We start from the raw sequence: 17,500 nt of genomic DNA, 5'->3' as shown, positions 1-17,500 counted from the left end.
CATTGTTGTGGCATAATTGCGAAACGTGTTTAGTCCCTTGTTTGAGCCGAATCTGGGTTTAACATGATTTGTTGAGCTTCCTCTGGTGTAGTGGTTGTGGTATTCACTGACCTTTGGGAAGTATTTTGACATGTACATGGGCACCCCGGTCGTATAGTGTATCTTGTAGACCAGGCCCATTGCAAGTTGCTGTACTCTGTCGTCTACTCTAAGCCATCCTAGGTTGGCAAAGTGGGCAGGGGTGAGGTGGGTTCTGGGGTTCAGGTCAAGTAGTAGTCTGACCAGTTTGTTTTGTGATGTTTGTAATTTTGTTTTAAGCGCCTTTGAGGTGCTTTGGTACCATGAGGTGCACGCATAGTCATAGTACCCTTGAATGAGTGCTCCTGCCAGAGTCCTCAGGGTATTCTTGTTTACCAGAGAGGAGATCCGGTACAAGAATCTAGTTCGTTGGTTGACTTTTTTTATTACATTGGATGCCATTTTGTCACAGGAAAGATTTGCCTCTAGGATGGAACCCAGGTAGGTAATTTCGTCTTTCCTTGTGACAATATTGTCACCCACTGTAACTGAGAAGCCGTCGGTCTTGCTGAGTTTGTTATTTGAACCGAAGAGAATGGACTCTGTTTTGCCCATGTGTAATGATAGTTTGTTATCAGCGAGCCATATGCAGATTTTGCCTAGTTCCGTGCTGAGGGTTTTTTCAACCTGCAATTTGTTCTTGTCAGAGACCAGCAGGGCTGAGTCGTCCGCAAACAGGAACAAGTTGCAGTCACAGGCTGACGACATGTCATTTGCATAAATTAGGAAGAGTAGCGGTCCTAGTATGCTTCCTTGTGGAACACCACAGCTCACTGTGAGGGGGGGGGATAGAGTACCGTTTACCTCTACCATCTGTTCTCTCCCCTCCAGGTAGGATTGCATCCAGCTCACTGATAGGCTATCAAAACCAATTGCTTTTAGCTTGTCCATTAGAATGGAGTGATTGACAGTGTCGAAGGCCTTTTGTAGGTCCAGCATGACCATGCCGCAGTATTTGCCAGCGTCCACCTCTTGTTTGATGTGGTCGTTCAAATAGAGGAGGCATGTGTCAGTGGAGTGGGACGTTCTGAAGCCAGATTGGAATTCGTAGATTAGGTTTTTTTCCGCCAGGTACTTTTCGACCTGTTCGTAGACTATTTTCTCCATGACTTTCGAGATGGAGGTAAGAATAGAAACAGGGCGGTAGTTGCCTGGGTCTAATTTGCTGCCCTTTTTGTGTAGAGGGGTCACTCTCGCAATTTTGAAGTCCTTGGGGACGTGCCCCTGTTTTATAGAGAGGTTTATTATGTGTGTGATGACTGGGGTGATGGCGGCTGCTGCGTCTCTGAGGAATTTGGAGGGGATGTTGTCATGGCCAGTGGCCTTGTTAGGTTGGAGGGCGCTCAATTTTTTGAGTACCTCATCGGTTGTTACCATTTCAAGTTTGAAGTCGTCTTTGTGGACCCCTAGGTTTTTGTAGTATGCTACTATGTGTTCTACCCCATAATGCCCTGAGTGGGAGGGTAGTTTGTTTACCAGTGTTGTGGCTATGTTTGTGAAGAAGATGTTTAAGTAATTGGCTACATCCAGCTTGTCTGTGATGAGCGTGTTGTCCGTCTTTATGTTTATGTTTGAGAATCTGGTTTTAAGTTTTTTACTGCAGCCTAGTTGATTATTGAGTAATTTCCAAAGTTCGCGGGGTTTGTTTTTGTTTTCCTCAGTTTTGTCGTTGATGAAATTTCTTTTTGCGGTTCTGATCATGGTGTTTACGTAATTTCTTAGTCTGTTTCTTTGGATTTTTAGTTCAACCACGTGGGCTTGGAGTTCACTGTTTGAGCTTTTGGAAAGCTTTGTCTGACTTTTATGAAGTTCAGAGCATTTTTTGTCTCTGGTTTTCATAGTGGCCAGTATTTCAGTGTGCATCCATGCCTCAGCGCGATTTTTAACCCTGGTGGTTCTTATCGGTGCCATGTTGTTGAGTATTGCTGTGAATTTGGTTTTGAATCCAAGCCATGTTTCTTCAACCTGTGTACCACTGAGCTCATCTGACCAGTCCAAGCTCCCCAGTTCTAGGTTAAAGGCCTCTCTAGAGTAAGTTTTGAGGTCTCTAGATGTGACTGTTTTGTGACAGCCGGCCTTCTGTTTTAGCTTTTTGCGGGTACAGAAAATCATATAATGATCACTTAACCCGCATGCTATCACCCCTTTACTGGAGATCATGGACTTGTCAGAGGTCAAAATGAGGTCAATGGTTAAGGGGATGCAGACCAGAGAAAGACTTTTGTCTTGTTTACATCAGGGTCCCCCATTTTCAATTCATCATAACATATATGACATACATGACATACAGATAGACAGTACTGCTACATCTATACATTTATGACATATCAGATTTGCAAATACAGTACTGTTTGTGATACAAAAGTGTCCAGAAAAGGAGTGTATACATTTGGCGTAGAAACTGTACATTGGAGGAGGTTGGATGGGTGGGGTGGGGTTGGGTGGGTTGGGTGAGGGCTGTACATTGGAGGTGAGGGGGGGGACACACACACACACACACACACACATTTTACACTGTACATTGGAATACTGACAAAGCCTTACTTGGTCATTTACTGTACAACTAGGTTAGGACATTTGTAGGGGCCAGTTTCGAATTGCAGTCTCACGTAGGTGTTTTTTGAGAGTGTTTTTGAAAGTGGGTAGTGATTCACATTCCTTTACAGCTTTAGGTAGGGCGTTCCACATTGATGTGGCATAATTGCGAAACGTGTTTAGTCCCTTGTTTGAGCCGAATCTGGGTTTTACATGATTTGTGGAGCTCCCTCTGGTGTTGTGATCGTGGTATTCACTGACCTTTGGGAAGTATTTTGACATGTACATGGGTACCTTGGTCGCGTAGTGTATCTTGTAGACCAGGCCCATTGCAAGTTGCTGTACTCTGTCGTCTACTCTAAGCCATCCTAGGTTGTCAAAGTGGGCAGGGGTGAGGTGGGTTCTAGGAATCAGGTCAAGTAGTAGTCTGACTAGCTTGTTTTGAGATGTTTGTAATTTGTTTTTTAGTGCCTTTGAGGTGCTTTGGTACCATGAGGTGCAAGCATAGTCGTAGTACCCTTGAATGAGTGCTCCTGCTAGAGTCTTCAGGGTATTCTTGTTTACCAGAGAGGAGATCCGGTACAAGAAACGCGTTCGTTGGTTGACTTTTTTTATTACATTGGATGCCATTTTGTCACAGGAAAGATTAGCCTCTAGGATGGAACCCAGGTAGGTAATTTCGTCTTTCCTTGTGACAATATTGTCACCCACTGTAACCGAGAAGCCGTCGGTCTTGCTGAGTTTGTTATTTGAACCGAAGAGAATGGACTCTGTTTTGCCCATGTGTAATGATAGTTTGTTATCAGCGAGCCATATGCAGATTTTGCCTAGTTCCGAGCTGAGGGTTTTTTCAACCTGCAACTTGTTCTTGTCAGAGACCAGCAGGGCCGAGTCGTCCGCAAACAGGAACAAGTTGCAGTCACAGGCTGACATTTGCATAAATTAGGAAGAGTAGCGGTCCTAGTATGCTTCCTTGTGGAACACCACAGCTCACTGTGAGGGGGGGGGATAGAGTACCGTTTACCTCTACCATCTGTTCTCTCCCCTCCAGGTAGGATTGCATCCAGCTCACTGATAAACTATCAAAACCAATTGCTTTTAGCTTGTCAATCAGAATGGAGTGATTGACAGTGTCGAAGGCCTTTTGTAGGTCCAGCATGACCATGCCGCAGTATTTGCCCGCGTCCACCTCTTGTTTGATGTGGTCGTTCAAATAGAGGAGGCATGTGTCAGTGGAGTGGGACGTTCTGAAGCCAGATTGGAATTCGTAGATTAGATTTTTTTCCGCCAGGTACTTTTCAACCTTTTCCTAGACTATTTTCTCCATGACTTTCGAGATGGAGGTAAGAATAGAAACAGGGCGGTAGTTGCCTGGGTCTAATTTGCTGCCCTTTTTGTGCAGAGGGGTCACTCTCGCAATTTTGAAGTCCTTGGGGACGTGTGGGGTTGAGTATATATTATAGACAGTAATGCAGTTCTGTGTACTGTAACAGTCTTTGTAAACGTCTTTCTCTGGTCTGCATCCCCTTAACAATTGTGTGTATTGCTGTACTGCATTGTACCCATTCTGCAATCTGTGAAATAAAGTTTTCATTCATTCATTCATTCATTCAGTAACAGGACAAACAAAACAGATCGTCTCAGTGGGACATCTGCGGGACAGATCTGTATTAAATGGAGACATGTGGCCAAATGTACACACATCTGGGGACGTCCTTAACATTAAAACGTCCAGCAAACCTGCTCTATAATCAAGTTCAAGTTCAAGTTTGCTTTTATTTGTCACCTCCCAAACTTTCAAACTTTTTAGATGAAGGAATGGGTACAATAGGAGACACGCCTCCAGTTTTTCAAACGTTTTTGACACGCCTCAGCTTCTGAGCTGAAGGCGTGTTTTTGCGGACCTCCCAAACTTTCAAACTTTTTAGATGAAGGAATGGGTACAATAGGAGACACGCCTCCAGTTTTTCAAAAGTTTTTGACACGCCTCAGCTTCTGAGCTGAAGGCGTGTTTTTGCGGACCTCCCAAACTTTCAAACTTTAGACTGTTTTCTTTATACGTTTTTCTTTTTCTTTCTTTCTACCACAAGACGCGGCCACTGATGGGTCCATGGGACTTGGATAAGTCCTGTGGACCCAACTCTGGCCACTGACCACATGAGCGAACGGGTACATACGCACACAATACACGGCCACTGATGGATCCATGGGACTTGGTAAAGCACTATGGACCCAACTATGACCACTGATAAAAACGTAACTACACTAGTATTATAAGACCTAAACATTGCTACCTACCATACAAGTGCATTGGTTTAGTGCACTTCCGGTTGCCACTGAGCGGAAATGTTTGTGCGGACCTGTTCTCCCAAACTGGTAAGCAAATTACTGTTTTTACGTTATTTTCATTTTTACGTTACTATTATTATTATTATTTTTTTTTTAAACATTGAACTTAACTGATCACTATGACTTTATTGCTTTTATCGTTATATATGCCTATAATTGTGTACAGCACTTTGAGCTACATGACATGTATGAAAGGTGCTTTATAAATACTTACTTACTTACTTACTTACTTACTTACTTACGTATAAAGTTGATGTACATTACAGTGAAATGCTTGGTTCTGTATGAGCCCCCTGATAATGTGCTTCATACTGTAAACAAAAGTAAGTATAATATGAATAAAGTCCCAACACTATACACATATACAATATACAAACTAAAGTACAACCTAAGTACAATAAATGAAGTACAAATGCAGACAATGAGGTACAAAAAAAAGGCTAAATGCAAAAACTCAATTTTTAATCCGTATCTGATCGGATCAGATTTGGGTTTTGGATTTTAGTTCAAAACCAAAAAGGAGGATTAGGATCACTTTGATATCCGATCAGATCAGGAAATCAAATCCAAGGTTTAATCTGGATCAAATCTTCAAAACGGGTAGTTCAAACCGACAACACAGGATTGTGATCAATTTGATCCCAAAAAAATAGATTATCTTGATCCCATCAGAGGGTTGGATTTCCAGTGGATTATCAGAGCAAAATGTACTATACAATTTATTTAAAAATATGTTTCAATATAAATAAGATGGCAAAGTTTGTTAACTGAAATAATACAAATGTGTTTGCCTTCATGGCAAATACATTACATTTTAAATTTGTTGGTCATGTTTGGGCTGGCCTATTTTGTTTTCAACCAAATGTTGATGACATAAATGTTTATGCTCGTACAAATATCACAACAAATATTGTGAATCACAAATGTAATTTAGATTAAAGAAAAATTATCTTCAACAAAAAAAGGCCATCATCTGTCATCACCTTCAGCAAACTGAAACCTCACTAGAATACAGCTTGTCAAAGCACGCCTGGATGATTCAGCTGCCTTTGAATGAATGTTTTTTTTCTTGTTAACCTAGTGGGAGTATTCTTTTTCATTCCAATTCCATTATGATTTTATGTACTTTATGTATTTACAAAATATAATAATTACAGATGCCTCTGCAATGTGGTCTCTTGTCTTCCTTGTATTCTTTTTCATTTCCACTAGATGGAGATCGGTAGGATTAAAGCACTGATATTCAGGATCTAGTCATCTTGAAAAGTCAGAATCTGGATCAGGGTGATCCTATCCTGAATTGCTTTGAAATACCGGGACACAAAATATGGCCGAGTTGTCTGATCCTGGATCACAAAAAACAGAGCTGATTGAGATTAAAGGTGGTTATTAAAGGTTACTACTGGGCCCTGGGGATAGAAGCAGTACTATCTACATGTAATCCATTGCTACATATGGGAGTATCTATCAGATCCACCCTAAAGGTTGTCTACTGTAGGATGTGTGAGAGAGCATTTTTGTTGTTGATTTAACTCTTGGTAAAAAAAAGAAGAAGAAAGAAAGCAGTTGTTCCAGACTTGGCTGGAATGCCAGCAGATGTTTTAGCGGGTTTGGTTTGAAGATTAATTCCTGAATCCTGCTGACTGGCAGAAAGAGACAGAGAGTGTTAACAGACTGGATTAGAACACATGGTACCCATACCCAGATACACACACACACACACACAGAGACATGCATGTATTCACACACACACACTTCCACTTCATTCACATGCATGTAGACGCAGTGGTTGTGTAATAAGCTCCCGGGTCTGAATGCAACACGAATTGCACAATTTGACCCAAACGCTCTCTCTGCCTCAGCCTCAGCCAACAACTCTCCTGCTGTGCTGAGGCTGGGGCTCCATCCCTGACAGGAAACCTGATTCCTCCTCCTCATGCTCCCCCTTATTCTGCTCTTCCTTCTCCTCCTCCTCCTCATCTCTCTTCCTCCTCTCCCTCCTCTTCCTCCTGCTCCTCTTCCTCCCACTCCTCAGCCCTCTCCTCCTCCACCTCTTCATCCTGCTCATCATTCTGCTCCTCCTCATGCCTTTCCTCCTCCTCCTGCTCATCCTCCTCCTGCTCATCCTCCCCCTCCTCCTCCCCCTCTCCCCCCTCCTCCACCTCTTCATCCTGCTCATCCTGCTCCTCCTCCTCCTGCTCATCCTCCCCCTCCTCCTCCTCTCCCTCTCCCTCCTCCTCCACCTCTTCATCCTGCTCATCATCCTGCTCCTCCTCATGCCTTTCCTCCTCCTCCTCTCCCTCCTCCCACTCTCCTCCTTATCCTGCTCCTCCTCCCACTCTTCATCCTCCTCCTCCTGCTCCTCCTCCTCCTCCTCCTCATGGCCTCTCTACTGTCCACATGCAGCAGATCCAGCTGCGGGAACATCCTGTGAAAGTCCCTTTACTGTCTTCACACACAGACACTTAGACACACACACGCACGCACAGACACAGACACACACAGACACACATATGCACACAGACACACACACACACACACACACAGACACACAGACACACACACAGACACACACACAGACATACACAGACACACACAGACAGACACACAGACACAGAGAGACACACAGACACACACACAGACACACACACAGACACATGAGCCAGACAAGGAGACGGCACCATGGGGTGGGAAGTAACGCCCGGGAACCCAGGAACCTTCACCAGGCTCAGAGTAGCATCACATCCATGTAGATAAACATCCATGTTGCTTATCCTCCATAACAGAAAAAGGTATTATGGGTTATCGGTATCAGCCAAAGTCTATTTCACATGGGAGGTAGAGCGGTCGTCTGGTAATCAGAAGGTTCCTGGTTGGATTCCGGCTTCTCCCGGCAGCGTGCCAATTAGGGATGCACCGATATGAAAATTTGCCACCGATACCGATTGTTCAACTAACACAATCGGCCGATACCGATATTTATGGCAACATTCTTTTTTTAAATATATATATATATATCTTTACTTACTTAAAAAAAGGAAACATCACGAAATAGCACTATCTCTCTCCCAGTATGTTCTGCAGGGCTGCAGCTAGATACTAGTTCTCCCAGTATGGTCTACCGGCTGGGCTGCAGCTGGATACTATTGTCTCAACCAGGGCTCTCAACCAATGAAATTTTGATTGACAGTCGATTCTGCCAATTACGTCACACACCGCTTGCACCCGCCTCTGCTGTTACCACCAATCGGCAAGCGCGTATACATTTTTTACTTCCGCTTTTGTCCGCCATTGATTTTGACGAGAGGTATTCTACAACAACAACAACAGCGGCGCAGCCGACGTTTAGCTTTTAGCTCTGCAGGATGACTTAAACGAGGCATAATGATTTTACTGCAACGAATGTTATAATAAAACAAAGCCTTTCTATACATTCTGATTGAAAACTTTATTAACAGATTGCAGAATGGGTAAAACTCAGGGCTCTATGAGCAACGGAAGGAACTGAGCTAGTATGAACGCATAATGCTTGCTACGTTCGGGTAAATAATATGCTGATGTTATTGAACGTGTAACACTAACTATATAACGTTAATGCCACAAAACGAATGCCTTGTTAATCATAAGTAGTAACTTTGATGCAGTAGCTTGTGTGTGTGTGTGTGTGTGGGGGACTGGGGATGGCGTTGTGCAGGTCGCGAGTGAACTTTTTTTTTGTCTTTTGACGCTACACAAATTGATGGATATTTAACGGCTACTGCCATCGGCACATTCGAGCTTATCGGCCGATTGCAGTCAACAAGGCACTTATCGGCCGATACCGATACCCGACCGATACATCGGTGCACCCCTAGTGCCGATGTGTCCTTGAGCAAGGCGCTTAATACGATAAAATCGCTATATAAACACAGTCCGTTTACCATCGCAGTCCATTTATTTCCTTCTGTCATAAAACAATTGCTTGATTAACACAATGACTCTTGAATTGCAAAATCAGGGTATGGATGTAGGGCCACTTTGCAGATTTTCAACCTGAATCCCGTCGTTCTGTTGTCAGGACATGTGATAATCAGAGATCATAACACAACAAAGTGCTCATTGCTATCATAAAGTGCTTATCGCCCCCCAAATGCCACTAGGCCTAGTGTTCACAGGTCTGCCTGCCTATGAGCCATGATTTAAGCTGTCTCTTTAGAGCAGCAAATGTAGGACTTTCTCGAATAGCCATAGGCAAGGCATTCCAGCCAGTGCAACCTTTAATGGAGAGAACATTGTGTGCAAAAGTAGACTTTATAGGTTGGACAACACATTCCCCCCTGAAGGCTGAACTAAGCTCACTATTTTTCTTCCTAATAAAGTCCCCCAGGGGTGAAGGGGCCAAACAGAGCAGACCTCTAGTGAACTGCAGACACTATTATCACCCAGAGGAGAGCAGACCTCTAGTGAACTATATACACTATTATCACCCAGAGGAGAGCAGACCTCTAGTGAACTACAGACACTATTATCACCCAGAGGAGAGGAGACATCTAGTGAACTACAGACACTATTATCATCCAGAGGAGAGGAGAGAAGCCATCTAGTGAACTACAGACACTATTATCACCCAGAGGAGAGCAGACATCTAGTGAACTACAGACACTATTATCACCCAGAGGAGAGGAGAGGAGACCTCTAGTGAACTACAGACACTATTATCACCCAGAGGAGAGCAGACCTCTAGTGAACTACAGACACTATTATCACCCAGAGGAGAGCAGACCTCTAGTGAACTATAGACACTATTATCACCCAGAGGAGAGCAGACCTCTAGTGAACTACAGACACTATTATCACCCAGAGGAGCGAAGACCGCTAGTGAACTACAGACACTATTATCACCCAGAGGAGAGCAGACCTCTAGTGAACTACATACACTATTATCACCCAGAGGAGAGCAGACCTCTAGTGAACTACAGACACTATTATCACCCAGAGGAGAGAAGACCTCTAGTGAACTACAGACACTATTATCACCCAGAGGAGAGCAGACCTCTAGTGAACTACAGACACTATTATCACCCAGAGGAGAGCACACATCTAGTGAACTACAGACACTATTATCACCCAGAGGAGAGCAGAGGAGACCTCTAGTGAACTACAGACACTATTATCACCCAGAGGAGAGCAGACCTCTAGTGAACTACAGACACTATTATCACCCAGAGGAGAGCAGACCTCTAGTGAACTACAGATACTATTATCACCCAGAGGAGAGCAGACATCTAGTGAACTACAGACACTATTATCACCCAGAGGAGAGCAGAACTCTAGTGAACTACAGACACTATTATCACCCAGAGGAGAGCAGACCTCTAGTGAACTACAGACACTATTATCACCCAGAGGAGAGCAGACCTCTAGTGAACTACAGACACTATTATCACCCAGAGGAGAGCAGACCTCTAGTGAACTACAGACACTATTATCACCCAGAGGAGAGCAGACCTCTAGTGAACTACAGACACTATTATCACCCAGAGGAGAGCAGACCTCTAGTGAACTACAGACACTATTATCACCCAGAGGAGAGCAGACCTCTAGTGAACTACAGACACTATTATCACCCAGAGGAGAGCAGACCTCTAGTGAACTACAGACACTATTATCACCCAGAGGAGAGCAGACCTCTAGTGAACTACAGACCCTATTATCATCCAGAGGAGAGGAGACCTCTAGTGAACTACAGACACTATTATCACCCAGAGGAGAGCAGACCTCTAGTGAACTACAGACACTATTATCACCCAGAGGTAGGGATGGGTATCGTTAGGATTTTATCGATACTACTACTCTTATCGATACTGCTTAACGGTTCGGTACTTTATCGATACTCTTATCGGTTCTTTTTGGTTCTTTTTTTGCAAGAAAAAAAGACAATTAATTAAGAACAGAATCAACATTGCTTTATTATTTATAAATACAACTTTATAAATAAGTATTATAAATAAATATAATTTCTTCAGCAACAGCAATGTTCTTTTATATAACTTTATAAATAAATATAATAAATTAATATAATTTCTTCAGCAACAGCAGCAACAATGTTTTAAATGTGTCTGACTCTGAATTATAGACTTTTTATAATAAACAACAAATGCAAAAGGCTAACAGAACTGTGACACTCGTTCACCCTATCCTCTGTCATCCTTCCTCTAGCAGCTGCTAGGGAGAAAGGACTTTGGGTGGTGGAGGGAGGTAGAGGAGGAGGATGTGTGGTGGCCCTGGGCTCACTGGCCTGGGACATAGTGGCTGACGCCTCAGCTTGACGATCTATAAAAAGTTTAGATTGTAGTATTTGTAGCTAAACAATTGTTTTGTTTATTAGCCTATTTGTAATAATTCGTTATTAGCCTAGGCAACTCCGTATCTTGGCTTACGGTTACGGCTGCAGTGGATGCAGATGGAACACTGCGCGCAAGGCAGTCGAATACGCGCATTTCTGCACACTAATATCATGTTTTGCCAACAGATGTTTTGATAAATTGATTTGCTCGTATTGCCACCCTTACTGGCAAATGTTTTGTTGCACTTGTGGCAACGTGCATTGTCGGCATTGACCCTTGTAAAGTATATCCATACTTTAGAACGCTTCGCTCTATCCGCCATGATCACGACTCAGTGCATGCAGAGCTGCTGTCTGTGTGCAGAGCGCTATAGCACGGGGCGTCGGGGACACTTTCATTAAGGAGTACCCGTATGTAGGACCCGTATGTCTATGTGTAGCACTAGCGAGCGACTCGCGAGGAGACTCGCTGGCTGCGGCTCGCTTCTCGTGCAGAGACAGAGAGAGGATCGTTCGCAACTTTTAAATAATAATAATAATAATAATAATAATAATAATAATAATAATTTCTCTAGAGTATCGATAGCAGTACCGAGGACGTCAGAGCTTATAAATACTCCGGTATTTTCTAATATAGAACCGGTTCCCGTTTAAAACCGGGGTCCGGGGGGCATCCCTACCCAGAGGAGAGGAGAGCAGACCTCTAGTGAACTACAGACACAATTCTTTCCAACCTTCCTCAAATTGTACCTACATTAGCGTTACTACAGTTGAGAATAGTTGAGAAAGGAGTTCTGCTCTCCTCTGGGTGATGTCATCAGGGTGCGGCCCGATTATCACATGTCCTCCTCACAACAGAATGATAGGTTACAAATATTTAACCCTTTCACTACCACACTACAGAAGGTTAACCTTTCATTACCACACGACTACAGACGGTTAACCATCTGTGTATTTAGGTTTTCTGACGAGAACCGCGTTGGTACATCATCACCAGGGGAACTACGATGGCGTCTTAGCGGCTGGTGTTTTGTGAGGCCTGTTTGATGTCTCGATGTACTTTGTTGTCGCCACAGTGCCGTCACACTCGTGGCGGGACGTGATGTGAATAGTCGTGTCTAGTTACACTTCCTTTCATAACCCGACAGAGGAGCTGACCTTCACGTGACTGAGGGCACAGACATCTCGATGTTGTAATAACACAAGAAATCAATAAAGAAGATGTGTGTGTTGTGTTCTGTTTTTCATCTGTCCTCTGGGTGACCATATAGCACAACATGAAGGCTCCATGAATTATGAACATCGTGCTGCACATGCTATTACTATACTATTATAGTATATGACTCGTCAAAAAAATATATAAATAAAACATTGATCATAAATGGTGTAGCCTATCTGCATCCGCTTGGCGCTCGGCGCTCCATCAAGACGTGTCCATCACTTTCGTACCAACCCGTGCCCTTATTGGATTATTTATGTTGACGAAACTGACGAGTTATATTCATTAAAGAAAGTTGATTTATTTATTGATTTATCTGATTGGAAAAATGACATGCCGGTGCTCTAGTGCGACATCTAGTGGCTGGATGTTACCTAAAACATCCTTATATCAGCCACCCTGCTCTCTGAATATCGATATCGACGATTGAAAAACCCATATCGGTCGACGACATTTCTTATGACCTCTGACCTGGAACTGGAAATTATCAGGGATTGAAATCATCACATAGTAAGATGTTGGTCTTTTTAGTATTCATACACATCTCTTTCACATACAGTATTTGCATACTAATAGATCACTAATAGAAACAGTATTTGCATACTAATAGATCACTAATAGAAACAGTATTTGCATACTAATAGATCACTAATAGAAACAGTATTTGCATACTAATAGACCACTAATAGAAACAGTATTTGCATACTAATAGATCACTAATAGAAACAGTATTTGCATACTAATAGATAATAGATACTGAAAATTGCATACAATTAGTATGTAGCCTGGAGAATTCTAATTCAGCGTATGTCTCTTTCTCTGTCTGTTTCTCTATCTCTGTCCATTTATCTATCTCTCCGTCTGTGTGTGTGTGTGTCTCTCACTCTCTCTCTGTCTCTCTCTATCTCTCTATGTGTGTGTGTCTCTCTGTCCATCTGTGTGTGTCTCTGTGTGTCTCTCTCTCTCTATCGCTCTCTCTCTGTGTGTGTCACTCTGTCTCTCTATATGCGTGTGTGTCCATCTGTGTGTGTGTGTGTATCTCTCTGTGTGTATATCTGTGTGTGTGCCTCTCTCTCTATATCTGTGTGTATGTGTATGTCTCTCTCTCTCTCTCTCTCTCTCTCTCTCTCTCTCTCTCTCTCTCTCTATGTCTCTATGTCTCTCTCTCTCTCCAGGATGCGTTACGGTGCTTGAAACCAGTCAACCCGGTGCCTCTAATTGTCTCCAGCAGGACGGACTCAGGCGTCCACGCCCTCTCAAACTCCGCCCACTTTGACCTCCAGCGCAGGAATGACATGCCGCCATTCACTGAGGACGTCATTGTCGAGGCCCTGAATTACCACCTGAAGACGGAGCAAATCCGGTGAGAACGCTTCGTTGTTTGTATAAGATTGTTATATAACTGACCCTTGCCCAGTAGATGGGGAAAATAAACGCAGCGTAAACCCTTAAAAAATTAAGAAAAAGAGGGATAAGATAGGATAACCCGTGGGTCGTTGTGCTGTTACTTCACAGATGTGACCAGTGTTGTAGTCGAGTCATTAAATCTCGAGGTCGAGTCTCGAGTCCCCAGTGTTCGAGTCCGAGTCGCCAAAGAAGAGCCAGAGTCGAGTCTGAGTTGCATCCCCATTATCCAAGTCATCAAGGTTGAGTCCACTCCACAGATGTCTGTTGAAGTTTGAGATTGTCCCCGTCTTCTCTTCAATAGTTTGTTTACATATTGAACATTTAGCAGTGCTCTTGCTGGAATTTGATGTAAAATTCGTGTAAGCAAAGCGCACGATTCGGGGCGTCTCTTTAGGCATCTTAAAGGGGAACTATTTTACTATTTCTTTCACTATTTGGGCACTTTTACACAATTCCTGTGAGTCTATGGAACACCTCTGTAATATATATATTTTTTTTATTCATTGTTTTGTATTTCTAATCAAGTCCTCAAAAACAGCATTTTTCTACCTCAAGATCTCGAGCCGTTTTGAGCCTGGGCTCCTAAACCACTGCGCAGCGTCGTCGTCGCCTGAACATTAACATGCAGCGGTGTCTCTCTGACATCACATATCGCGCACATTTTCAAATGACTCAGTTCAGTGAGGGTGAATATTGTGAGAGGAGAATTGGAAGAATGCGCCAATATGAGAATTTTGAGACATAGATCATATTAATATAAGTTCACATAGCTAGGAAACAATGCTAAACACTCAAAAAGGCCATTTATAAGATAGTTCCCCTTTAAGTACTGAACACGAGCGTATCGACGTGAATCCGCATGTAGGTGGAACACACGTGTCTGCCCTCGCACGGAATTAAATAATGTTACGGTATTAATTTAGCCATCAATATCTTATGCCAAATGATTAGGGCATATTATAAAAGAAAACGGTATTTATCAATGAACAAGTCCGAGTCCGAGTCTGCACCTTCCGAGTCCGAATGCAGTCAATGCTCGAGTCCAAGTCCAAGTCGAGTCACGAGTCCTGAAAATCAGTCCGAGTCCTGGACTCGAGTACCACAACACTGGATGCGACGTCACGTTTCTTTCACAGCAGACTGCAAATCAAATCAAATCGAATGCAAGCCTGTTCCCCCGAGATGAACATAACTCAACAACAAGCGCACAGCGATGATGATGACAGAGCTTAGAACCCAGCGCTGGTGCCGAGAGAGGGATCTGCACTCCAAACAAAACCCCTGCGGCCGGGAACACCACAAGTCATCTGGACTCGTGTGAGTTGCCAGTGCGTTGTGCCGTCGGTCGCATGTTCCTGTTCAATGTGGAGGAAGATAATAATAATAATAATAATAATAATAATAATAATAATAATAATAATAATAATAATAATAATAATAATAATAATAATAATAATAATAATAATAATTATTATTATTATTATTATTAACTTTATTTATATAGCACCTTTCATACTTTCATCATGGATTGCAGCTCAAAGTGCTTCACTGCAAATAGCATACAATTTGAATACCTTTGACAGAATAAAAGCAATGCATAAAGTGCAGACATAAAAATAGGTATAAAAGACAATAACTATTTTTGTATTGTCTATTTCAAACTAATGTGAAAAACTGATTTGATATGCCTGTCTTTTTTGCTGCTGTGAAGCACTTTGAGCTGCAATTCCTGTATGAAATGTGCTATACAAATCAAGTGTATTATTATTATTATTATTATTATTATTATTATTATTATTATTATTATTATTATTATTATTATTATTATTATTATTATTATTATTATACCTCAGAGAATATCTTTCAATAAAAATGTATTATTCATAAATATGACACAAGAGCTTGCAGGGAACATTGCTCTGTTCATTTAACTGATCAGGAGGATCTGATCAGAGAAAGTTGTCCTTCATGTTCTAGTAGAGTTCACTTAGTGAGACACACTGGAACGTCTGATTGAGACCTTTGTCACACGTCAGCGGACTCATTTGCCTAATCATCACGGATCTTTAGACTGCGGTTAAACCCGCTGACAACTAACCTTTTAGTTCCTTGAAACTGTAGCTCCTGGGCCACAAAGTTCTGGGTACTTCGGGTGGAAACGCAGCTTGAATCTCTTGAAAAGGAGATTCTGTGAAACGTTCTAATTAAACACAGAAATATATTCAATCTCCGGGTCAAGGGATGTTTAAAACATCAAACACACACACAGCCACATGTCCATGCATTCATTCCCTGACCCTTGAACCCTAACCATGACCCCTGGCCCTAAAATAGTCCCATTACCATGTGGAGACCGGCCAATGTCCCCACAATGACACACAAAAAATATAGTTTTCATCCCTTAGGAAAACAAAATGCTGCAAAAAAAAAAAAAAAAAAAACACCTTTTCCTCAGTGAGTGACAGACATTTATTTGGATATTATTCAGTTATTTAGCAGACAATGTGAAAATACTAGGGCTGTACCCGACTAAGGATTTGGATCGACTTTGATTGGCCAAAATGTGCCGATAGTCGTTTGGTAGTCGACTACCCCCCTGAATGCAAAATAAAAAAAAATTGCAGGCTGTGGGGGTGCTTAATGTCTGAAGGAGTCGACTGAAGGCTTCTCTGCGAAAGCATGCAATTGGTTCACTGATGGATACATCTTGATATTATGTCTAGTGTGTGAAATCCTCTTCCAGTGCCTCTGTGCCTGTTTTCTTAGGCAGTTAGCCTAGCTGGTATGCGCACCATTAGCGTTAGCCACGCTTCTGGGCCTCTTTGCTTTTGGAAATAATGACATTTATTTATTTTTTATTAAAAAAAAAAAAATTGCATTTGACTAAGAAGTTGGCAGTTGACTACGACTCCTTTCGATCGATTAGTCGACTATTCGACTAATCGGGGTCAGCCCTAGAAAATACATACATTTTGGACCAATATTTCCCTGTAATATACCCCCCCCTCCACACACACACACACACACACACACACACACACACACACACACACACACACACACACACACACACACACACACACACACACACACACACACACACACACACACACACACACACACACACACACAGGCTAAGCTCCCAGCTGAAATATGGTATCTTCCTATTCAGTTGACATTTTTCTTTTTTTAATTAACAAATCTTTATTAAAAAAAATAAAAAATCAAATCAAATCAAATTTATTTGTAAGGCCCGACAACACACGTTAATGTCCCCATGGGCCGGACACGTCTTCTTTAAACAAGTCAAGAAGAAACATCACAATAAGTCAAGAAACAAAACAAGAACACCATAAGGTCCAACAAATTCAAAATAAATGCAAAATAAATGAATGCAACACTCCCAGACATACCCCACACGAAGGTAAGGAAAAACTCACTAAAACCCAACAATACGGAAAAATGCACCACAGGCAACCTTAGAAGGGCCAATTCAAGGGGGGATCTCCCTTCTTAGATGTCGGTGATAGTAGTGTTGCAGATGGACAGTTGGTAAGCATGCACGCATGTGTGTAGTGAAACACAGA

The 17,500-nt window shown here is 42.5% G+C and overlaps 1 protein-coding gene across 1 annotated transcript in view; it reads left to right on the top strand.

Moving 5' to 3' along the window:
• pusl1 (pseudouridine synthase like 1) overlaps positions 1-17,500 on the top strand; it is a gene marked incomplete at its 3' end in the record, with an annotated part of 50,917 nt that overhangs the window by 1,487 nt on the left and 31,930 nt on the right. Inside the window, exon 3 of the mRNA XM_084338759.1 lies at positions 13,682-13,869. Coding sequence (XP_084194885.1) covers positions 13,682-13,869 — 188 coding nt within the window. The remainder of the gene's footprint in view (positions 1-13,681; positions 13,870-17,500) is intronic.

This window comes from Notolepis coatsorum, assembly GCF_963971535.1.
Source record: "Notolepis coatsorum genome assembly, contig: SCAFFOLD_306, whole genome shotgun sequence".
Taxonomy (NCBI): domain Eukaryota; kingdom Metazoa; phylum Chordata; class Actinopteri; order Aulopiformes; family Paralepididae; genus Notolepis; species Notolepis coatsorum.
The sequence above is the reverse complement of the archived record's forward strand: the minus strand, read 5'-3'. Positions and strand labels throughout refer to the sequence as shown.